Genomic DNA, 25739 nt, shown 5'->3' on the forward strand with positions numbered 1-25739 from the left:
GATGGTGTTTGATAGGTTATGACTCCTGAGAGTGCAGCACGCCACAGACTGACTGCAGTAACTCAGATACATGTGAGCAGCTGCTGTTGGTCTGCGGCTGAGGTTAACCTACGTTTGTTCTTCATCTGCTCTGAAGAGATGTGTGTATTTGTGTGTATTTGTCAGCTACAACAGCTCATATTTTCCATCAGAGATCTTTGTGAAACCCACAGAACCACGAGAAGAAGAACAAAGTGAATTTACAGGCTATCAAAGTAAAACTCAGCACTTCCTGTTTTCCTGCTGCTAATTCGTCACAGCAAAGATCCACAGATGCTGCTCCACAGTCTGCAGTGTATGGATGTGCACGTACTGATGGACTCACACTTGTTGCTCAGACACAGAGACATGGTCTCTCTGAAGGATCAAACTGCTTTCAGGAGACACAAACTGCACTTAAAGCTTCATTTAGATCATGTTCAGCTCACACTGCTGTGCTGATTTTGATACTTTGACATGTTGAACTTTGGACACATTTTCTGATGGTGTATCAACAAAACATGGAAATCATCAGATCAGAAACATCTGCAGAGACACGCAGCCTTGTTTCGATACATTTTAAACACACGATAAAAATAGGATCATGACACAAACTGCACAGTATGAAAAAAAAACCACACACACAGTTTTGTAAGAAAGACGAGGCTGTAACTTCAGTCACAATGTAGCTGCACCTTTTCCTGCCACTGCTGCAACACTTCAACATGAAGTTTGTGTTTGTTCATCACACAATGCTGATACACTAATTTTATGGAAACAGATTCATGGTGGACTGAAAGAAGTGCAGCTGTACGTCTTTGATGATGATTTATCCAAAACTGACTTCTTCAGTGCTCACTGCTGGATCACTGTCTGTGCAACAAAACACACACACACACACACACACACACACACACACACACACACACACACACACACACACACACACACACACACAAGCTGCAGCATGAAGCATTACAGAAAGATTTCTTAGAAACTTGCAGCAGTTTCAGCAGCTCTGTTGGCTCTAGTTGTTTGATATTAACACCACCAGAAGGAAAATGAACAAAACAACACACACAAACACACAATGTACAAAACCAAGACACTTTCTCACACTACATACATGCTATAATCAGCATTGTGATGGCAAATCCCACACGAGCCTGAGTAGAAACAACAAAAGTTTGACATCCATAAAACATCCAAACTGTTAAAGGACACTTGGTCTGCTTACTGTGTAAATATTACACCTGAGTGTGATTTTAAAATATCTCATGGAAACACGAGCAGTAATTATTTCACATCATAAATGTGAAATCCAAAATGAGGTCAAAGGTGACTAGAATTGGTTAGTTTTTGTTTTTTTTCACAGAAATTATAAACTACTTAGATTCTTCTTTACTGATTTTATCAGTCCGGCAGACTGATAAAAAAAAAGTCCGTGGATCAAACATGACACAAACAGGAAAGCTGAAAACCGCCCACAGAGCTCTGCCTGGTAACCAGAAACTTTCAGTTAGCATGCACAGCTGTTACTGCTAACTAAACCACACAGTCCAGCATGCAAACAGCACTCACTGTACATGTTATAACAAAACATAACATACCATATAGCATACTACTACACTGCACTACTTTTAATAACTAAGTTCAGGGATGCAGAATATCCACTACTTCCTAATAACTCTGAACAGCTGTTTTCATACTGACTTATTTGTGCCTGCTGCTGTGTGTGGATTTCTGAGCAAAGACTGAAAATAAACTGCAGTCTGTCCTCATGTAGCACCAGGATTCAGATTTTAGATGGGCTTTGTAATTATGGAACTTAATATTTTGAATACTACGGCTTCTATTTACTACAAGCAGGCACATGAGTACTCCTGTCTTGCCTTTTCTAGACTTGTGCAGTAAATGTGTCTTGACAGGAGAAAGCTGCAAACCACAAACCCCAGGCTGAAACAGAGAAAAACAAATGCCTGCAACAGGATGTCTATCACACTGCAGTCCACAATGCCAAAAAAGGAGAGTGATGTCCCCAACCCACCGACCTTGAAGAGGGCTGGAGGGTAATACTGTAGTTACAGCAGCATCCTCACACTTTCATAACACTCTGATTTTAGGATCTGCAGAAGACATGAGATGGGTGCAGGAAAATCTGCCTTACTCTGCTGGGTTCTGCTGTTTCTCTGCCTCCCCTTACCTGCAGGTGAGATTTAACTCATTATTTTAACTCTTGAATTAAAGCGAGACTTTTTCAAACTAAGCAGTTTTAGTCACCAAACTCCCTCAGTCTAAATATTACTGTGTTCTTAAATTGAACTGTCTTTACTGTCACTGTAAATACAACAGCCTGACCCCAGCCGTGCCGGCACGCTGTTTGTTTATGGCGCTGCCAGCTGACTCAGCGCGTGCTAGTATGAGCAGAGTGGGGTGCAGACAGCAGCGATCATCAGTTCTCTTAATGCGAGGGCTTCAAGTTCAATGGTGGGCTACGATCCTGCCGCTGGCACACTGTGGTAGATCTGTGCACAGCGCCCACTCTGCTCTTAGCGAGTCACGTTTCTGTCCTCCGGGCGGCTGCGCGGTGGTCTGCGGTTACCGGATGTCGTCAGCTCTCCTATTATCTGGATAAAGTTGTTTCTTTATCTTTGCCTCCGGGTCTTCGCCTCGCCAGATCTGTCGAGGCAAAGACCCGGAAGTGTGTGTGGTGGTTTTCTTAGCCTCTCCAGCTCCCCCCGCTCCTGTCACTGCATGGACGGCGGTTTCTCCATGAGTCAGAAATCACCTGATCTCAACTGATCTACCTTCAGACGAACACGAGCTGAAGACCTAAACCGCGTAGATAAAAACGAAACTAAAATGTAAACCACGCCCCCAACGTCATCACACGGGGGCTTGACCAATGAGATCAACTGAAAGATGCTCAGTCCACGATCAGCCCACCATGAGTTCAACATGGCCTGGCGCCTGGAGGTAATTAAAGTTCAAACTGATCAGTTTGAACTTTAATTACCTCCAGGCGCGTGCCGAGACACAACAGACTCACTCATTCACAATGTAACAACAAAGCGTGCTGCAGGCAGCACTGTAAAAGGCTTTTGATCTCCTGAGGACGATTTTAATTAATTCACAATGAATCTTAAATCAGTTTCAGTCTGGATTCTACTGTGTGTTTATCCGCTCCTCTCACCTGCAAGTGGAGAAAATGCTGCTCTGACAGGTAAGAAGTTGCTTCTGTTTCTAGGACACGCTTTAATGGAGGTCTTCACAGAAAGGTGAAGACTTCCACTTCACAGAAAGAGTGTAAACAATACACACTTCCTGTCTTTCATATTGTTTACAGACTTTTGTGTCGCAGTGTATCTGCCACATGACTTTTCTCTCTATTGTTTCTGCACAATCTGATATCCAGAGTGCACATAAAAAAAAACAGAGTTATCAGTTAATGAAGCTGCTTTGTTTGCCCAGAAATCTGTACAGATAGATCCTTTATTGATCCCACTAGTGAAATTATTGTTACTGCAGCAAGAAAAAATACAGTCTACAGTAACTGAACATCAGAGTGAGTGTGCCAACCACGAGTGCAAAACTGACATATAGAAACAAAATAGATCCAATATAAAAATGTGGGTAAGAGTTAAGTTATTAATATTATTTCATGTTTTGGATTTACTGCAGACTATCAGGAGCTGCTTTACAGCTTTACAGCTGTGGTCAGCAGGTCTCATGGTGAGGTCTGAGGGTTTCAGCCAGCAAACACCAGAGATCAGTGTTCTTTCTCTCACCCTCACTCTGCTGTGGAAATGACCAGCTGTCCTTTGACCTTTAACCTTTCCTTTTTCAGACCAGAAATTCATCCCAGCTGAGTCTGGAAGGAACGTCACGCTGCCGTGTCGAGCTCCAAACAGCAACATCTCCATCATAGTCACAGAGTGGAGCAGAGCTGACCTGGAGAAAGAATACGTCCTTTTGTACCGGGATGAGCAGTTTGATCCAGATGATCAGCATCCAGCCTTTAAGAACCGGGTGGATCTGCAGGACAGACAGATGAAGGATGGAGACGTGTCTCTGATTCTGAAAGATGTGACGATTAATGACACTGGAACATACGAGTGTCGTGTCTTCCAGAGAGGAAAAAATCGCGGGAAGAGAGCTCATCTGATGACTGAGCCCATCAGCATCATCTACCTGAGAGTTGTTGCTCCTCCAGGTGAGTGAGCAGAGTTCAGTGTGTCTGTGGTCAGAGGTGAAGCTGCTTCCTGGTTGTTGATGTTTGTTTTTAAAGATGTTGTTGATGAGACTTTGCTTCTCACCTACAGGTCAGCCAGGAGGACTCACAGAGGATGGAGGGAAGAAGGATGGAGGGGAAAAGGATGGAGGGAAGAAGGATGGAGGAGAAAAGCATGGAGGGAATGAGGTCGGAGCTGTCAGACTGAGAGTTGGTATCTCAGTTTCTGCTGTGCTTCTTCTTTTTCTTGTTGCTGCTGTTGTTGTAGTTTTGATCTTCAGAGAACATCAGCAGCAGCAGCTGCTGCAGGGTTCTTCTGTTGAATTGCAGCCTGTTAGAAACGTCTGATTTTCCTGCTGCTCTTCCAGCTTCTCACTGTTCACTGAAATTAAGTCTCTTCTGAATTTGGAGTTCAGCACCTTTGTGAAGTTCTCCATCATGGTCTTTCAGACATGTTATCTAAACATTTGTCCATCCCAAAAGAAGATTTCATGAAATTCTAATCATTTTATTTGGTGCCAAACACCATCAACCAGGTCGGCAAACATTTTCAGGGTTGATATTTGAACGTCCATTAAGGGCATTTTCTAGTAATGGACACACAGTGCAGAGTCATTTTGTGTCCAAGCTTCACTGTGTGAAGACCTTTGTTGTGCCTTTGGGTGACCTTCATAGAAAGATGAGTTTGTTTACATGAAGGTTTGAGTATTAAAAGGTTATCAGCTACAAAAGTACTGTTTCTGCTGTAAGGAGATAATATACCTGCTGCCTCCTGCTCAGCTAAAGCCTCTCTATAACTTTATTTTTAAAGTCCAGCAGTTTCCTGCCTAAGGTTAAATAGATTATATATAATTATTTAAAGTTATTTGTAGCTTTTATTTATTTCTGTTTTCTAAGCACATATAGCTGTAAACCCGGGAACACATCTGTGTCTTCTTCTTTAAGCTCCTCCCATTACGGTAACCACAGCCAATCATCTGCCTCCCTCTCACCCTGTCCCAGCATCCTCCTCTGTCACACCATCTCTCTGCAGGCCCTCCTTCACTATGTCCATAAATCCTGACTGTGGTCTTCCTCTGCTCCTCCTCAGCACATGTCCACTTTGAATGTACACCTTAAAGATGAAGCTGTTTTTATCTAAGCTCTCCTCCTCCTCCTCTCCCCTCTTTTTATACCTCATTTGTTTTTGTACGACTATTTCAACTGTTTCAACTATTTCAACTGTTTCAACTATTTCAACAACTGCTTGTTATTGAGGTGGTAGGATTATTAATGTGAAAAAAGTGCCTTGATATGAGTGTTATTGTTTATGTTTTATAAATAAAACTTAGACATTAAAGAAAATGAAGCTCTGCTTTTTCATTTCTGTTCCTCTTTTTGCTCATGAACTCTGTGTTTCTGTGTGTGTGTGTGTGTGTGTGTTTGTGTGAAAGCCACACCACTGATCTGCCCACATGCCTCAGTGCTCTCATACTCACACACATCTCCTGCAACTTCTCCAAAGCGGAAGTGATCAAAGCTGAGAGATGCAGTGTGTAAACACAAACACTGACAACATTCAGGGATTTTGCTTTGTGTAGTTTACTTTGCAAATGAACGAGTAGCATAAATCACACAATGACACACAAGCCCAACAGGCACAAAGGCGAGAGCCTCAGGAGATAAAAAAAAAACTCCCTGAATCGGAAACGGAAACAAATGTAACCACTTCCGCCGCTGGAGGAAGTTGTTAGTCATAAAGAAAGAATGAGCAGCAGGGAAACAAATGTGGTGATTGGCTTAGGGCAGGGCGCCTGTTTCTAGACCCACTATGATTGGCTGAGAAGGTATGGCCTCACCTTAAAACAGGGTTACTCCAGTTCATTGACACTGAGATTTTCCCACATTTGTTGGCATGGCTGAGGCTCTATTTGGACTCCAAAGATGTGCCCTTCTCATAAGTATGACATCATCATACTGTAGCTGTCCTACTTTGATCATAAATCCAGCCAAAGCAGTAAAATTAGGCAAAAATAAAAATGTAAAAAAACAAAATTAAAAGAAGAGTAATCTCGTGTTTCACACAGACTTCATTCATGCACTCGGCTGTGAGGGATCAGCTGTCAGAGTGATGAGTGAAAACTTCCCTGAGGGATCATAAAATCAGCATTCAAGCTAAATCCATCTGCAGGCATTTACTCGCTGCTTCAGCAGAGCCAGACTCCACGCTAATTATATCTGTAACCCCCACCCTCTCCTCTCTCCTCCACCAAACCTTTAAACTGGCCCTGATCCCTGAGTGTGCGCCAGACAAGGAAACACTGTGTTAAATCAAACTGTGGTGGAAAAGTGGCTGTGATTATTTACCCACCAAACTTATTTTTTGATCTCAAACACACAGAATAAAAAGGTTGTGTGACTTTAGCTAGAATTAATTAATTTAGTTCTAATCTAAGATAATCTGAGCTCTCTGATTGGTCCTTCTTGGATTTATTGGCCAATAAGCAGGCCAATAAATCCAGTGTTCAACAGTGCGCACTGTGGTCAGGTCTAATGTGTGGGGCAGCTGAGACACGCTTAATCTCTGCTGAGTGTGTACATGCATTCATGGGAGTTTGTTCCTTCGTTCTTCATTACACACTTTAAAGAACATCTAGCACATGGGTGTCAAACTCCAGGCCTCGAGGGCCGGTGTCCTGCAGCTTTTAGATGTGTCCCTGATCCAACACACCTGAAACAAATGGCCATCGTTTACCATCCTAATTATTTGAGCCATCATAACAGAGCTGGTACAGCAGACACAGAGGAGGATAGACTGAAATGGAAGTTCACGACATCCTGCGTTCATCATCTTTGTTCTCAGGACATGTTCAAGAACGTTACCTGCAGATTTATCCATCCCAATGTTGAACACCAGCTGGAAGTCTTTTTTTGTACATTTGTGTACATTACCATAAATAAAGCCTATTGTGGAGCCTCTCCCAGCTGCCATAGGGTGAGAGGGAGGGTACACATGAAGATAATGGATCGATGTTCATTGTATTTCACACTGAAACAGTTTCATAAAGCTCACCGGCAAACTTCACACTCATAAAGAGGAATTTTTTATCCTCCAAACTTTAAATGAGCTTTTTAAGAAAATTTTCTTATGACTGTGTGAGTGAAATTTTATGATGGTAGAATATTCTGAGTCACTGAATTTGAATCATACTTTTATACTTTAGGAAACCTTCTGATGACTTTATTCATGAAGTAGAAGCTTAAAATGATATTTTACACTAAATTATGAGCCAGCCTGTAGAGTTCAGTCCTGTCCATACAATGTTACCATAAAACTTATTGTTATTAAGTTATTAATCAACCTAACCTCTGAAAATGACTGTCACTGTCTAAATATTTAGGATGCATGAGGATAAATCCTGTATTGTAGTAGAGCGCAGAACACTGCAGACATCACACTGCACTAACCCACACTTCCATTCAGAGATCTTTGTGGAACCCACAGAACCACGAGGAGAACAAGTGAGAGCAAAGTTTATTGATCCTGCAGAAACCCGATCACTGTTATACAGAAAAGCAAACTTAATGAACACATTAAAGCTTATTATTGTCACTGTAAATACAACAAGCCTGCAGCTGTCTGTTATGATGCTGCGATGTAGGCTGTGGTGTCGGGGATCGTCGCTGAAGTTCTGGATAAAGTCGTTTGATCATCGATCAGGAGCTCCAGGGCTTCGATTTTACTTGTGATGGGTCTGATGTTCGCGAGGCAAAAACCTGGAAGTGTGTGCGGTGGTTGTTTTCTTAGCCCGCACACCGCAAACCGCTCCAGCTTCCCCGCTCCGGCCCCCGCTGCTCCGCGCGCGAACGGCGGCGTTTACATCCAGTCGCGAGTCAAAAAATCGCCTTAACTCTATCAAACTACCTTCAGAGCAACACCAGCGACTGGTTGCGTCAGACACACACACACACACACACACACACACACACACACACACACACACACACACACACACACACACACTGCCTCTGCACTAATAGTAAAGCTGGTGCTCAGAGAAAGAGGGCGGGGCTTTACTCAACATCAGCACACGGGGGCTTGACCAATCAGATCCACGACCGGTCGATCAGCTGATGCTGTTGTGAACTCCAGTAGCTCGCGTGCATTCCTGGAGCCGCGAGGCAGGCGCGAGCCTAAACACAGCTGGAGAGACACACGTTCAGCATCCACTGCAAGAAGCACTAAACAACATTTCATCTTCCGAGCAGGATTTAGATTCCTTCACGCAATGACTCTTAATTCACTTTCAGCGTGGATTTTCCTTCTGTGCGTTTGTCTGCTCCGCTCACCCGGGGAAACCGCTGCTCTTAAAGGTAGGAAGCTGCTTTGTTTATGGGGCACTTTCACCAAAGTGTTTTAGATGGAAAGATTTCGCCTGATGCAAGACTCGCTGTGATTGGCTCAGAGGTATATCCTCACCAGTGTCTCTTCCACAGGACACATTTCCCTGTTGTTTTCACACACTGATATCCAGAGTGCACATTAATAAGGCAGCTATCAGTTCATGAAGCTGCTTTGTTTGCCCTGAAATCTGTATTTCATATTTAAGTTTTACTGCAGACTTTCAGGAGCAGCTTTGTGGCTCATTGTCATCCATCTGTATTCTGTGTGCTTCTAACAGATTTTGGTCAGGAACAGCAGATGGTCAGGTTTCAACCACCAAACACCAGAGACCCGCTTTCTCTATGCCTCACTCGTATTTCCACCTGTACTGAACTTTAACCTCTCTGCTCTGTGTTGTTTCCTCTTTCAGAGCAGAAAAACATCACAGCCTTGCCAGGACAGAATGTCACTCTGCCGTGTCGAGCTGCAAACAACAAAGAACCCATCATAGTTGCCGAGTGGAGCAGACCCGACCTGGGAGATGAATATGTCCTTCAGTACCGGGATGAGCGGTTTGATCCAGAAAACCAGCATCCAGCCTTTAAGAACCGGGTGGATCTGCAGGACCAACAGATGAAGGATGGAGACGTGTCTCTGATTCTGAAGGATGTGACATTTAATGACACTGCAACATACGAATGTCGTGTCTTCCAGAGGGGAACAAACCGCAGGAAGAGAGCTGACCTGAAGACTGAGCCCATCAGCATCATCACCCTGAGAGTTGTTGCTCCTCCAGGTGAGTGAGCAGAGTTCAGTGTGTCTGTGGTCAGAGGTGAAGCTGCTTCCTGGTTGTTGATGTTTGTTTCAGCTGACACCTCACACCTGTTACCTGTTTCTCATCAGCAGGTCAGCCAGCAGGAAGCAATGGGGATGGAGGGAAGGAGGAGGATGGATCTGTGGCACTGATAGCTGGTCTCTCGGTTCTTGCTGTGGTTCTCGTTGCTGCTTCTGTCGGTTTTATGATCTTCAGAAATCAAATCAAACAGTTCTGTTGAATCATCTCAGAGATTTTTACACCTGAATCCTGAGTTTCCTCATTTTGGTGTTCAGCATCTCTGTGAAAGACTTCATCATTCTGGGGGCTGCATGTAGAAGAACATTATCTAAACATTGATTCATTCCAAAAGAAAAATGACACAACTTCTTAAATGTTATTTTTTTTTGGTGCCAAACATCGACAGTCAGGTCAGCAAACATTTCCAGGTTTGATATGTGAACGTGCATTAAGGGAATTTTTTTAGTAACAGAAAAATAGAGGGTTTTTTTTTTTTTAGCTCCTCACTGTCTGATCGATAACCTTCACAAACACCAGCTGGAAAACTTCTTCTTCTTTGAAAAGACGAGTTTGTTTAAAGTATTAGTATTTGAGTATTAGAAGGTTATGAATGACAAAAGTACTGTTGATGCTGTGAGGAGGGACCAAACCTGCTCGTCCATCCTGCTGCCTCCTGCTCAGCTAAAGCCTCTCTTTAACTTTGCTTTTAAATTCCAACTATCTGCTGCTTCAGTTTAAAAACACACATCATTCATATTTATGTATCATAGCCTCTAAAGTTGATTGTGTGAAGCTTGTATCTATTTTTTTTTTTTCATGTTTTCTAAGCACTACATGTACTGTGAAGCTTTATTAGAGCACACCTGCTTCTTCTTCTTCTTTAAGCTGCTTCTGTTGGGGGTCACCCCAGCAGGTCATCTACCTCCATCTACACCCAGCGTCCTCCAGTTTCACACCAGCCCTCTGCCTGTCCTACATCATGAATCCTCTCTGTGGGCTTCCTCTTTTCCTCATACCTGGCAGCTCCATATGTAACAACCTTTGTCTAGGAGAGTGCTTCCCAAAGCGTGGGCCGCTGCCCCCTGGTGGTACTACAGGAGGGCCACAGTAATAACAGACATCCAGTTTGATAGCACTCACAAGTATGTACAGTTATATATTTATATGAATGTATTTATTTATATGAAAATTTAAATAAAATTGTAATAGGAATTGGTTAGTTTGTGATATTACTCACTGCTTCCCATTGAAGGTGGGTCACATATTGGCATTAACCCTTTACATATGACTGTGTAGTATTAGCACTTTATAGCCAGAAGCCTGTGTTCAAGTTTTCTGAATCAAATTTTAAAGGGAATTCATCACTTTTTCTTGTATTTTGATGAGAGTGGATCCATTTTCAAATGTACGTCCTATCAGTATTGAATATGAGCAGATTCTGGTTTCTTTTTTTTTTTGCACTGATGACTGCCTCTGTTCTTTTATTAGAGACTTTCTGACCTGTTGACTCAGTTGATGCTGTTTTTATGCACTATTCCTCTTTTCACTCCCCGTGTGTATTTATACCACTGTTTCAGTAAGTTTCTGTTTATTCTGTTAAGTTTCTGTTTATTTCGTTAAGTTTCTGTTTATTATGCTGTAGAGTTTTTACTATAAAAATAAAGTTCATTGAGACAGCTGCTGCTGTTGTTACTGTTGCTTCATACAGTACAGCCCAGTCAGATTTCAGAGGAGTCAGACCCTGTCCCCCTTTTTAAAAAGCTGAGCTGCTGTTGAACCACTCGCTGACGCTCCTTCCTCATCAGGACCTCACCTGCTGTCGGGATCTTCTCGAGCACATTGTTTGGTTGATGGTGGAAATCTGGTGATTTTTACAGATGAGCACATGTGAGACCGTACAGACTTTAGTACTTAAGAGAAGCAGCCAGTAAGCTAGTAGTTAAATGTCAACATAATGAAGTGTTCTTTAAAACAATACACATTATTAATAATGCACATAAAACCTCATTGCTCCATATGATGGTTGTGGCAGTACAGTACTGACCCGTGGATGAGCTGCAGGAGGAACTGAAAGTGTTTTTGACTGATGAGAGACACGATGCTGCAAAGCTGCTTGCAAGTGATGAGTGGAGTCCACTTAATCTTGTTCATTTTGTTACACAGTGGACAAAGATGTTCTCGTTTGTGTGTGTGTGTGTGTGTGTGTGTGTGTCACCTTTCTGTAAAAGTCACCACATACTGGTCTATTAATACTATTATTTTTACTGAAATTAAAATCTAATAAAATGTGAAATATTTTGGTTGATTTAGCAGCTCTAATGTATTTCCTCAATCATCCACCAGGGGGTAGTGCAGAACGCCAGCCTCCCCTGACACTGCAACCTCTTAGTGTGAGCATCACAGCCACACAAAGCAGCAGCAGTGGAGATAGAGGGAGGAAACCGCCTGCTGAGAGGAGAAAACAAACAGTGGAACAGCTGGAAATGAAAGATGCATCCACATGATGCAGTTTTCAGTTTCATGTTATTTACAGTGTTCAGTTTGTTTGACCTGTGCAGGCCGCAGGGTACAAAACCTCCAACAAACTGCATGTCCATTCTTATACCACCTACAACAGTGTAGCTCAAACTGTGGGGTAGATGCTGTCTGTCTGGTTTAAGGTGTGAACATGAACACAATTCAAACAACAGGAAACATGGTAGCAAACTTTATTTAGTACTTAGCTGAAGCACCTTTGACAGGAATTACAGCACCGAGTACTTTAGAGTATAATGCAACAAGCTTTGCACACTTGGATGTCACTTTTTTGTCATTTTTGTTTTCAACTCCTCTCGAGCTCCGTCAGGTTGGGCTGTTGGTGCTCAGCCTTTTTCAGGTCTCTACAGAGATGCTCAGTGGGGTTCAAGCCTGGCTCCATGCTTCACTGCTGGGATGGTACTGGGTAGGTGATGAGCAGGTCCTGGTTTCCATAATGTTTATAAAGTGTGGACAAATAGTTCTTGTTTCATCAGACCAGAGAATCTTCAACCTCAGGGTCAAAGTGACCATCAGTGATCTCGGGTTCAAATGACAGGAAACATGATTACAAGCTTTGGAGTTCAATCAAGACCTCCAACCTGCACCTCTCTGCATCACACAGTCCCAGTTCACACTGGTAAATATGAACTGGGACTGAGCTTCACTCAGCAGGTGGTTTGGTTAGCATTAGCTTAGCATGATGGCTGCAAACAGCAGCTAGCTTGGCTCTGTTACAGAGCAGCTGTACCTGGGCCTCCTTGATCTGATGGTTGTTGGTCCATAACTGATGTCTTCAGTTGTCACTGCTGAGTAGACTGCAGCTGAATCAGTGTCTGCAGAATAAAACACATTTAAATGACTGCAGGAACAACAACTGCAGCAGTACAGCTGTATCATTACACTGCAGCTAAATGAGACAAAACATTTGTTCTGTTTGTAATGTTGCATCATGAAGAGAGTAAATGATGACTTTTGGCTCATGGAGGCATCTGTTGTTTTTCCTCAGTGGATTTTAATTCTCATTAGTTTGTCCAATACAGCCAAACAACAACAAGAAAACTTGTAACTTTCTTTGTGTCCTTCATGAGCCTGATGAGCTGCTACATATTCAGCTTTCACAGTTTTTGCTCCTCTTAACACCTCTGCTGAGAAACACTGACTGACCACAGAGAACTGGGGGCTGTTTCTGAGAAAAAGGCAGGTGGACAACCACAAAGCTGCACAAAGCAAACACGCTCTCACAGCATGGCCAAAGCAGTAACACTGTGGTGAGAACGTTCAACTGTTTCAGATCAACAACAGGAAGTTGCTGCTGTGGTTTTACATGCACAACTTTAATAAAGTCCATTTATTGGAACAAAGAACATTTTGTCCATTCAGTCTGCAGCATCACTATGACAATGAGGAGCCTAAACAACCTGAGCCAGAGTCACATGTTTGCTGTTTCAGCTGCTGATTGGTTCTTTGGGAGCAGTGTCACGGCAACCAATGTGTTTTTGCTGTTGACCTCAGAAACCAGCCCTCAACACTACCTCTTCTTTGTTTGATTGGCTGATGATGACTCTGCATGGTGTCATCTTCTCCAGGCTCTTCTTTATTCACTGAAATGATTCAAAATGAACAATAAAATGAATTAAATATATAATGCAATTTGTGGATTTTATGATTGTAGACTTTATGATATTAAAAAAGTCCATAAACATAAAATCTGAGAATAAGCATAAATTATCCATGAGTCCAGAAGTCTGAGTCTCACCTTCAGGTTTCCTGTGAACACATCGTCTCACCAGCAGAACCAGTAACACCAGTAGAAACACAACACAGACTGATCCAACAGAGGAGATCACAGAGAGAACAAGAGGAGAGAGTGATGTAGGTGGAGGTGTGGTGGTGTGTCTCTCTAAAATAAAGCAAACACAGTCATTAAGTTCTGGTCACATTGTGAATGTTGAAACCTGCAGAAACACAGACAGGTGAGTGTGTCACCTGTGACAGTGATCCAGCTGGATGGAGACTCTCCATGACCGCTGATGTCACACTTGTAGAGGCCTTCATCAGACCTGGAAACATGCTGGATGGTCATGTGACCTGTAGGCTGCTTCCTGATGAGGGAGCCATCTTTATAGAAAGCAGCTGGGAGGTTGGAGGGAGTGGTCTTTGTTTGACAGAGCAGAGTGACGGCATCTCCCTCCATCACAGGGAGGACAGGACTCTGCAGGATCACTGATCCACCTCAACACAGAGACAAACTACAGCATTTCATCCATTTACACACAGCTTCATCAACACTAACTCCACACACTCAGCTTACCAGAGACTGTGAGGTTAACCATGTTACTGATGGCGCCCTCTCTGGACCAGGGTTATTATAGTTAACGAAAACGAACGAAATAACGAAAACTGAAATTGAAAAAACATTGTCGTTAACTGAAATAAATAAAAACTAAAATTAAAAGGAAGAAACGACAACTAAGTAAAACTGAATTGTGAGTTTACAAAACTAACTAAAACTAACTGAAATTATAGATATTGTTATTTTTTCAAAAGTCTTGTGGATTGATATGAAATCATTTTTTTCCTCTCTCCGAGTTTAAGCTCGGAACGCCGTCGGGCAAATGGGTGCGCATGTGTGTGCGTGCGCAGACCGCGCTGCTCCTCAGAGAGTCCCATGTGGACTGTTTTTTTTTTTTTTTTTTTTTTACTATGATAGCACAGATAGCAGCGAGTGTCTTGTTGTGGATGATGAAAAATGTACGGAACACTTCTTAGTCAGGAAAAAAAACACCAACATCAAAGTAGACCTGAGAAGCGCACACAAGGCAGCTACGGAAACCGCTCTCATCCTACAAGGCAACCCGGCCTGCACCTCCAGAGAAACGTGACTACTCGTCGGGTCAACGCAGCCACAACGTTGTGTTTAGTCCTTGTGCGTTTCCGGCTACTTTATCAGTCAGATAATAATCAGGACTAATAATCAAAGCATCAATATAAGGACTCACAAATGTCAGCAAATTCCTGGAGGGAGCTGCTGAAACTATGGGAATGGACGTGAAGAAATGAAGAAAGTGAAAAAACAGGGACAAATATGTTTGCACCCTAAAAACTGAGCACAAAGAGCGAGGACCAAAAAAAAAACCCAGCACACAACCACAAGGTAATTAACACACGCAATCCAGCTATACATGCATAAATGCGGACATGAGGTCGGACACTTCCGTAGGCTACATAGGCCGCAAAGACCCTGCAAGTCTAATCAGCGAGCATCTAACCAAGCTAGCTCCAAAACAGAAGCAGCATCAGGTGGTGAGAACATCAGGATGCAGCTGGATTTGAGCTTTGACTCCTTCAAGGAGTTTGTTTTTGTCAAACACCACATGTAGGTGTTGTTAATCTGCTGCACTGAGGCTGAACTTTATTGGGAGTTTATTGTAGAATTTATCGAGTTTTGGAGTTCATATTGTTAGCAGTTTCTCCCTGTTGATGTTCATGTGTGTCCTTAATATTACACACATTTAGCATGTAGTTCTGCTGTCTGTGAACAGCTGGTTGCTGAATATATTTCTTTAAAGGGTACCTGATTAAGTATGAAAATACTAAAACTAATACTGAAACTAACTGAAACTAACTAAAACTAAGCATAAAACCAAAAATAAAAACTAATAAAAACGAGCAAAACCACTCTGAAAACTAATTAAAACTAACTGAATTAGAGAAAAAAAAGTAAAAACTAATTAAAACTAAACTATAATGTAAAATCCAAAACTATTATAACCCTGCTCTGGACTCACACCAGTAAACTCCACTGTGCCGTGTGAAAATGTAGCTGATGTTACAGGAAGAACCAGCTGGTTTTCCCCTCACATCTCCACACTGAGTCCTCTGTTGTTTGCTTGTGTTCCTCCTCAGAGTCCATCCAGCAGAGCTGTCGTCCTCCTCACAGCTCAGAGACACAAAGTCTCCTTTAAAGAACTGAGAGCTGCTGGGACTCACAGTCAGACGAGCTGTGAGGGTTACAATGAAACAAGAAGCCAAACAGGTCATATTAGTGAGCATTTATCAGGTTGAAGCTGTGACAGAAGAAGGTTACTGACCTTGGTTTGTTGTGCAGCTCAGCAGTGAGATCAGAACTAAAGAGAAATGACACTCAGGTTGGTTTGAGGTGAACACAAAGAACAACTCCACACAAACAGCTGACAGACACACAAACTCGTCTCTCTCTGATAGATCTGCTCATTTTAGAGTTGATGCAGCAACAAGTTTCAATAAAGTTTGTTAAACGGTGTGTTTAACAAACTTTATTGACACTTGCTTATTGACAAAATGTGTGTAATAATTAAAAATGTATTGGGCCTAATCAGAGCTGCTGTGTTTCCTGGACTCCTGAGCAAAGATAAAGAGTCAGTTCAGACCTGCAGTTGGTCCTCATGGTGTTTGAACTTGAATTCAGCCTGATTAGTTTTTCATGTCTTCTCCTCCATCATCAGTTATCAGGAGAGCAGACAGTCAAAGGTCAATAATTCAAACAAACACAGAGATTCTACTTACAGAGCAGACACAGCACAGATGTTTCCTTCATCGTCCTTCTCACTCATTTGAGCTTTTTTTCATTTCTCTCACTGACACCAAGTAAAGCCCCGCCCTCTTCCTCTGAGCACCAGCTTTACTATTGGTGCACACAGTGTGTGTGTGTGTGTGTGTGTGTGTGTGTGTGTGTGTGTGTGTGTGTGTGTGTGGACGTCCCCCTCAGTGAGAGAGGCAGATATGAGCTGAAACACAGGAATCAAACCAGGGACGCTGCTGTTATGGAGCTGAACTGGAACCATTCACACACTGAGGCCCTCTGAACACATGTTAATGACAGCTGTGCAGAGACACACTGATGACTGACTGGAACACTATGATTCACATTTTAGATTAACACCATCCTCCCACAGGCTTTAGATATGGACACTAGAGGGAGCTGCTGGGCTGGAAACACTACATGGATACAAGCAGGTCATCAGTGATGCTTTAACTGCATAACACATGTAAACTAAACTCTACACATTTCATATAAAAGTCCTCCAACCTTTCCTGCTGAGGCTGCTGGTCAGTCAGAGGTTCAGATCAGTGCAGCATTAACACATCAGTGAGTATAAATACTTATAAAATAAAAGTACTCAGTTACAATCTTCAGCCTTCTGCAGTCAGTGTCTCTCAGCTCCATCTAAAAACTTACATTTAATATACTCTGCTGAATAAATCAGTTGTTTTGTGTGTGCCCTTGTGTGGTGTTTATATTATTGTTGCTCAGCCAGTGTTCACGGGTCAAGAGATGAGACCTGTTGAAGCTGAACCTCAGAGTGAGCCCGGCTCAGTGTTCCTGTTTAACCCTTCTACTACCACAGGGGTCACTGCTGGCCGTGACCCCTGTGGTAGTAAAAGGGTTAAAAGAATCTCCTGGTTTTGCATGGAAAGATGAAAGCAGAGTTTTCCCACCTGGTGAGTTTTATAAAGCTCTGTGTAGATTCTCAGTCATCCAGGTCATAGTAGTCTCTAGTCCCTTCACACCTGGGCACATGTGTTCACGCACATGATCAATAGAGGGTCATAACCACCTCCAGGGGACTACGCCCACAGGGGTTTAAATACCTGGGTCTCTCCACCATTTGGTTGAGAACTGAAGAAGCCTTTCGGATGAGAGGTGAAACGTCTTCAAGAAACAAAAAGAAGTCCAGTCGCCTTTTTCAAGCTCCAGAGACTTTATAAAGCTCTGCTTCCAGTCTGTCTAACCCTAACCCAGCAAGCCACCTCCACGCCTAACATAAGTAGTTCGAGGTGGATCTAATGTGACACTTAGTGAATAAACACTCACACAATGTGAGAATGTAAACAAGCTGTTTATCAGGGGGAGCGTGTGACTTTTAGGATGTTGGAGCCTGGTAATATGAGCTGGTACACTGTTAGCGTATAACCTGCTGTTGTTGTTGTTGCTGTGACAGAAAATTATTTCTGGTATTTGCCAAAAAATGACTGGCTGCATTTAAACTGTTGTGAATTAGTTTTTGGCCTAAATTCTGCCACATTTTTGTAAGCAAAGACATCACACATCAAAAACACAGAAACACTTTTTGGTAGGTGAACTCTTTCTGGCACAACACCGGCTCTTGTCAGCTGTCCTTTAACAGCTGTCTGGAGGGTCTGATCTGCTGAAATATCAGCAACTGTGACAACATCAGGAATAAAAAGCATGTTATTCATGTTTTTGTGTTAGAGCCTTGACTTTAGTTCAGGAGACGAGACCTGAGGTGAAGAGGAAGGAGGATGATGAGGTGGAGATGAAGGAGGACAGAGCACAGTGGTGGAGGAGGCAAATGGAGCCCCAGGCATAGCTTGGTGATGTCCCAGGTTTCATCAGAATACTGATTAGGGGCATGCAGAACAGCTTCTGCTCACTCATTGATGAGCCACATCATAAAAAAATAACAGTTTTGTTCTTTCGAGCGGTGATTTACAATATATGTGTGCAAAGTAGTGCATTGATAATGTGCTTATCCTTTAAGATTGAAGCCTTAATTAATGGTAGCTCTTTAAGAAGTCTTGTAGGAGTGGGGTTAACAGGCATGTTGATGGTTTGGAGGAAGAAACTATTGAAGTCAGAGGCAGCCCGAGCCTTGAAGGGGCCCTAAGCGAAATTTGATTTGGGGGCCCCCCTCATACCACTTCATTGTCTCCTGAGCCTAACTGTTATTAATGCTGAAAGGTTGAAGCTGAATATTAATTTTTTCGGATGCATCGCTGTTTCAGTCTCAGCCCATTGAAAAACAATGTATTTCAATATGATACACATTGCAAAACTATGTCCGTGACATAGTTGAATTTATTCCATATCCGATCTAGAGGGCGTAGACTTTTTAGGAAGTATGTAATTTAGGGTGTTTGACCTGCTTTTGGGCATGTTGGGCATGCTCTTTTCATCCAAAAGATGTATATTTGTCGTTAACTGTGCAAATGCAGCTAATTAAAGACTAGTAAATATGCCATTTGTAATATATAAATAATAATTATGCAGCATACAGAAATGCCGAGCATCAATAGAATAATATTAAACACAACTGGTCAACAATTGGGCCCAGTACTGTAAATGTCATTACGCTACTATACCACAAAATGGCATGGTGACACTCCAAGAGCACAAATGGGACATAAAAGTGAGGTCCACTAGTCTATCCATGCAACATGACCACAGTGTGAAAACAACAAAACGCTGTCACCACAGGAACAGTGATTGAACCAGGATAAACCGCCACAGCTCACAGATGCAGTTCTGTCTGAACATGCATGAATAAAACCAAGATATGCAAAGCTAGCATGTCCCGTCCACTGAACCTTGTAAATACTGAACAGCCCTGACACATAAGAGTCATGATTCAGGCAGGATAAGGACCCAAACACAGGACTCAGGAGAAAAAAATGTGCACAAGGAACAGAGACCAGGACTAAAATCCACTTAACAGGAGAAAAAAACCCAGAAACAATGAAACACCAAACAGAACCGGGAACAGGGGAACCCAGAGAACTGAAACAGGATTAAATAGAAAGTGAACAACAGCCAAGAACAGATCTCAGAAAACTAAGAAGTCTGAGGATAGAAACAATGAAACCAACCAGGAATTAGCAGAAAAAGACAAAAATTAAAAGCTGCAACAACACAGTAAACTAGGAATCAAACAGTAACATTAACAATAAAAATTGAAAAATGAAAGTCCTAAAATTATAAACGCTGGGTCATAAGCCCATGACCATGATGATAAGATCCAAGCAAAAAGTATCTTAACTAGTAACAGAGTAAGGAAGGTGACACAGGCTGACAGGTTGTTTTTGACAGACACAGCGACATGATAAATACCATACTTAGCCAGCTAGCGATAGCTAAGTATGTTTGGAGCTGGTTACAAACTAAACTATTGTAACTGCTCATGGAAACATACCTTTGTCTTTTTCTTCCTCCAATCTTCTCCCTTCCCTCCCCTCTGCCTCACAGGGACAGCTCCTTTCTGACACACTTCTGTTGTTTTCAAGAGGAACTGTCTGATGATGTCACCACACCCCACCTGTACAGTTCTAAAAGGTCGACCAATAGGAGCACAGAGCTCTGATCACCTGCTGGGATGCAGTGACTGTGAGGAGCAGGTCTCATCTTTAACTTTATTAGTTTGTTAATTAAGAATCTGGTTTATTTTACAACCTTTGTTGGAGTAAAAACTGATTCATTGTTTCTGTTTTGTGTGTGATGAAGTTTATGTAAGTGCAGATTTAAGCAGCATAACATTAAACCTGGAATATTATTAATTGATGGACTGAGTGGTTTGGTCATAACAAACACTTGCTGACAGCTTTTTAAAATCAGGTATCAATAAATATGTTTTTCATGATCACAATCGACCCATAAAGTTTCCAGGGAACCTGCTGCTCTAAAGAACCAGGAGTTCTCTGAAAGCACAGAGTAAAGCAGGCACAGATGAAGGCTCTCTCAGCTCTCTCACCTGTGCAGAGGAGTAGAAATGTTAAGTGTCACCAAAATAAACTGATTTATTTAACAGTAGCTGACTCAAATCATTTTGGTTTTAGAACCTGATTCTCATCCAGCTGTGTGTCACAGAAAACTGATCTCCATCAGCAGTTAGTGGTCCAGGTTGCAACATTTTACAGACTATTCATTAATGCAGTTACAGGATGGTTTCAGGCCCATTTACTTTGCTTTATTGATTAAAAAACAAACAAACAAAAAAAAGCACTATTTCCTTTTTCCTGTTTTACACTGAAAATCCAGAAGCTTGTGTCCAGTTTACAGGTTGATTCTTCACGTGTACTCTGCAGAGAGACAGAGGCTATCAAATAAAGAAAATCTCAGCCTGTACATCAGGGATTTGTTGACTTATAGAAGAGAAAATGAAACATTCAGCAAGAGTTAATCATGTTCCAGTGAGGATCAAACACTGAAGTATCTGTGACTCTTAAAGGCTGTTCAGCCCCTCAGACAGACGAGGATGGAGCATCCAGCACGTTTCTGCTTCGATGTGGTCTCAAAACTGCTGCTCCTCTCTCACCTCAGTTTGAATAACAGCTCTTTTCTACAATGAGCGCAGATTCACATTTATCAAAATTAGTTCTTTCCCACACACTTCATCTTTTCACAACCAGGAGTCGCCCTCTACTGGTCGTTAAAAAGAATGCAGATGTGATGCTTCATTGGTCACTGCTGCAGCAACGTGCAGAAAACTGGAGATTGGATTGAAATGCAGGGGTGCGTAACAGCTGGATAATACTTGCTTGGGTCAGAACCGCAGACCACACCTGCCCTCCATCTATCACACCTGCTCAGTTCAAGCAGTGGTGCGTTTGTGTTCAGATTTCCGAGCCTCACTGTCTCTGACCCACAGCTTTCTTTTAACCTTTATGTTGTGGGTAAAATGTTTGAGAACCATTTCTCATTTACAAACATGACCTTAAAGCTTCTCCTCAGTGAGGCTAAAGTGGAGATTCTCCGTGCCTACATCAGACCCTTCGACCGAGGGTCTCGGTTCGTGTAGTCTCTGAATGAACAGCTCCCGAGGAAAAAGTGCAGTTAAAGGCTTAAAGAATATCCAGAAACTGGGATGTGAAATGTTTAGCTGTCATGAATCAAAGTGTTTCCACAGAGTTGGTGAGAAAAAGGTGACACTGAAGCTTTGAGGTTTATTTCACACTCACAGACTTTTTCCTCGACACTGAAGAAACCACTGTGACACAAACACGGTGATGCATTTTCACAGGAAACTTGACAGCCACAGAGATTTTGGTTTTTCTTACCCACAGAGAGAAAAAGTCACAGACACGAACAACAACTCAAAAGGTGGAATCCACTGAGGGTTAAAACGAGGCTGTTTTGGAAAGAAAGGGTTACTTTTAAAACTGTTGATCTGTGCGATGAAAACAGAGATGAAGGTGCTTTCCCAGCGTTAATCTCTGTCCAGGTTGGATGGTTCAGCTGCCACCATGAGGTCATTTCCTGTCAGATGAGGACTCCGGTGTTTTTCCAAGATGGGAATTTTGGCATCTCGCTTGTGCACATTCAGGAGATAACCAGTAGAACCTGAGGCGCTTGGCCATTACTGCAAACAGTTACTGCATTCTGATTCAGTCATCACATATACAAAGCACATGACTCTGCATACTAGCCTACCACACTGCATTTCATGCACATTGTTATCTGTGGGTGCACACACACACACACACACACACACACACACACACACACACACACACACACACACACACCTGGGCCCCACACTGTGCCTTATCCCAATCATTGTCCCCCTGAAAGGGCAGTACCCAATAGAAAACCAGGATGTTACCATATTTGGCAGGTCGGGTCTAAATTAGGAGCGGTGTTAAAGTGTTTGACCATCATACCAAATGCATTCACTACAAGACTTTAATCAATGAGAGTAGAGTGCAGGTTACCTGCTCAGTTTTTATTCTTCTCTGTGCACAATAACTCACAAAGTAGTTATAAACTGTGTCGTATGAACAGGATTTACTTGGTAATAACTCATCATTCTAATAACAGTGACAAACATGTTGCAACAAAGTAACAGATCACTGACACTGTAAACAATGAAGAAATTAATAGAAAGCTTTCGATCACTTGCTGTCCGTCTGCAGGCGCACACTCTCAACAACAGCCATGAGGAAAGACCCTGCCAACTCTTAGGTGATGGCTAAAACCACAGGCCTTCACCCATGCTCCCTTTTATCAGAGCTGTCCCATAGTGTTTAACTCAGAAGGCCCCAAAGCTCCAGCTGTTTCCTTTGTATTCAGATCATTTGTTGGAATGAACCAAAGATCCAACAACAGGACCCAGGACCAAGACACAGACTGATTAGAGGGGCTGTAGTGACAATCCATCCACCAAAAGGCCATTTGAGGGAATCTGAAGCATTTCCAACACATTGTGGTGAAAAGACTGACGTCTGCGACGTCTGTTACTTTTAATAATTTATCATTTAAAGCTTAAAAACGTCTAAAAAACTTGAGCGCATGATGAAGAGATAAAAAATATGTTCCAAAAAGGATTAAAAACAGGGCAAAAACCTCAGAACCAACAACCACTACAACCAAGTATACAACGTACTTTTCGTTGTATACTTGACTCCAACAATACAGGAAAAATATGACACTAGAGCCTTTCCTGAAAGTCAAAGATAAAGGTGCTGTTTATTACGCTGCATGTGAGTCAGCCTAAACAGCACCTGTTCCTATAAACTAGAGTTTTTTTAAAAACAAACAAACAAACAAAGAAACAAAAAAATCTAGAGTTTTCTTCATGGTGATTCAAAACCAGCTTCTTGAGTAAAGTCAGTGGTGCGTGAGAAGGGGAAGCTTCAAACCATAAACCATGCTGTCTGCTTACTTTTACATAATGAGCTAATATGGGCTGAAGGACCCTCACAATGCCTGCATCAGATACAACTCTCTCATGTGTGCTCACATGCACCCACAAAAACCCTCGTCGGGGTCTTCATGGCCCAAAAGGGAAAAACTAAAGAAGGGCCCCACAGGGGTTGTGTCAGGTGGAAAAAATCTGTCAAATCAACCATGTGAGTGGCTAAAAGTAGCTTTTTAGCAACATTCTGGTTCACACTAATTGGTAGGGTAATGTTACATGGGCCATGTACCGGCCCTGCACTGTGGGGTCCAGGTGGCAGCCCCCTGTGGGCCCTGGTACTGGTATGAAATGTAGTGTACGTGTGGGCACCACATTGTGGGGCCTGGGTGCTACCCTGGTAGGGCCCCACACCTAGCTCACTGTGGGCTCCTCTCTGGTTAGTGGGGGCAGCCCACTCAACAGGGCCTACAAGTCAGGCCGGTTGCAGGGCCCAGGAGGTAGAGCGGGTCATTCACTAACTGGAAAGCTTGTCGTTGAATTCCTGGTTGTTCCAGTCTGCATGCCAAAGTATCCTTGGACAAGATACTGAACCCCAAGTAGCTCTGATGTGTTCAGAGTGAATGTGTGTGAATGTTAGGCAGAAGGCATAGAAAGTGTTTGGGTGAATGAGGAATGAATAAGACTGACTTTGCCTCCACATTTGAAGTCTGAAACCATCTTATGAAGTTACAGAGTCAGGATCTGCTGACAGGTTTCACAGAGGATCACATGACATCCAGCTGTAACTCATTCCAGTCAGGCTGAGAAATCTCCAGGCTTTTTGCCCACTTCAGATGTTTTAACTGTGATCACATGATGACTTTACAAAGGAGAAGACAAACTATGTGGGAGTTGTTCTCTTCTGTGAACAGACAGACATTAAAGATTTAAAAAATGTAGTCTGATACACTGTTTACATGAGTCCTGACTCAGTTTTTTTTCTTTTATGTTGCCTGTATATCAAAAAATCAAGAAGAACTGCAAAGACAAGAAGCGGCAGACCAACAAAACTGTGTTTCCTTATGTTCTCACTTCCTCCAAAGTCTCATCAACAAGCTTAGCTATTTCATCAGTAATAACTAAGTAATAATTGAGTAAATGTGACACATGTTTCGGAGAAAACTTAAACTTAAACAAAGGTTTGTGGGAGTTTGTGGTTCAGTGGTTACTCAGCGGATGATGAGGAAATGAGTCTCTCTGCTGACATTAGTTGGCGGACATATAGTCTCTTTCTCTGACTCCCATAAAGTTGCAGTTGTTGAGGGTATTTGAAAAGATTTGGGCCTGACTGGCGTATGGATGATAGACCAGGTCAAAGGTCAGCAGGCAGAGATCCCAGGACACCGTGAGAAGGTGCCTGCAACCAAACACTGAGAGGCTCGAATAGCTGAATACAGAGTACAAACTTAGAGTACAAACATGTTCTCAGACATATTTTTTTAGTTTAATAGAAAAATGACTCATCAGAGAAGGAAATGATTCACACTGAAATGTTTCTCATGAACAGTGAACACACAGTCAGGCCTCTCTCACTAAGTTTCCTTTCAAAAGTGTCCTGAGGATTAATTAGGAAGATGATCGATGGATGTTTGATCCTCTAGCCATCGAGCAGGACAGCTCACATTCACTATCAGACAGATTATTGATGAGAAAAGACACTTCAAGTTATTATAAGTTTTATATATATATATATACACATACACAGACAGAATCCTGAAACAGAAGCTCAGAAAGGAGAGTGCACACAGACCATAAGAGGTGAAACTTTGCATCCACATTTGATTTCCAAATCAGTCAGAGCCTGTTTCAGAGCTCTGAGGTACTGGATTAACTTCTCTCCCACCTCCTCGGCTCTCAGGCTGGTTTCCACCTTTATTGATTCTGTCTGTTCAGCTCAATGACAGGAACAAACTGTCTTTCACTGTCTGACATTTATCAGGCAGGAAACAATATACATGTGCACACACAAGCACAAACACCATTATCCGTCTGTACTCCAAAAATATTTCATTTTTTCCAGGAAGTCGGCCATCTGTTCACCCAGCTGCTGTTTCCATTATGCAACTTCCTATGCTGATTTTTTATGAATTTTTTTATTTTAAAATATTTTCCATATTGAATGGACCTGGGTGAATATGAATGGATTTGTTGCTGGATTTCTGTGGATTCCTGCAGTTATTTGTGATGAAACTGGGTCCACGTGCAGAGGGGGTCAGCCAGAGTGATAATCTGTTGAGATTTCCACGTCAACTTCCTATGCTGATTTTTTATGAATTTTTTAATTTGATATTTTCCAAATTGAACAAACCTTGGTGAATTTTGTGC

At 42.4% G+C, this 25739-nt stretch overlaps 1 protein-coding gene and 1 long non-coding RNA gene across 2 annotated transcripts in view; one reads left to right on the top strand and one right to left on the bottom strand.

Annotated features, from left to right (window-relative positions):
• LOC115778041 (polymeric immunoglobulin receptor-like) overlaps nucleotides 1–10836 on the top strand; it is a 44568-nt gene extending 33732 nt beyond the window's left edge. Inside the window, exons 7-9 of the mRNA XM_030726066.1 lie at nucleotides 3871–4231; nucleotides 9043–9408; nucleotides 9519–10836. Coding sequence (XP_030581926.1) covers nucleotides 3871–4231; nucleotides 9043–9408; nucleotides 9519–9667 — 876 coding nt within the window. The 3' untranslated portion in view covers nucleotides 9668–10836. The remainder of the gene's footprint in view (nucleotides 1–3870; nucleotides 4232–9042; nucleotides 9409–9518) is intronic.
• A 1366-nt stretch (nucleotides 10837–12202) lies between these two features.
• On the bottom strand, nucleotides 12203–13767 carry LOC115778048 (uncharacterized). The gene is made up of 3 exons (XR_004019743.1): nucleotides 13721–13767; nucleotides 13497–13565; nucleotides 12203–12797 (listed from the first exon to the last, which is right to left on the bottom strand). It is a non-coding gene; the product is annotated as an uncharacterized LOC115778048 (long non-coding RNA).
• Between the last annotated feature and the right edge of the window lie 11972 nt (nucleotides 13768–25739).

The sequence above is a fragment of the Archocentrus centrarchus genome, unplaced genomic scaffold, assembly GCF_007364275.1.
Source record: "Archocentrus centrarchus isolate MPI-CPG fArcCen1 unplaced genomic scaffold, fArcCen1 scaffold_98_ctg1, whole genome shotgun sequence".
Lineage (NCBI taxonomy): Eukaryota > Metazoa > Chordata > Actinopteri > Cichliformes > Cichlidae > Archocentrus > Archocentrus centrarchus.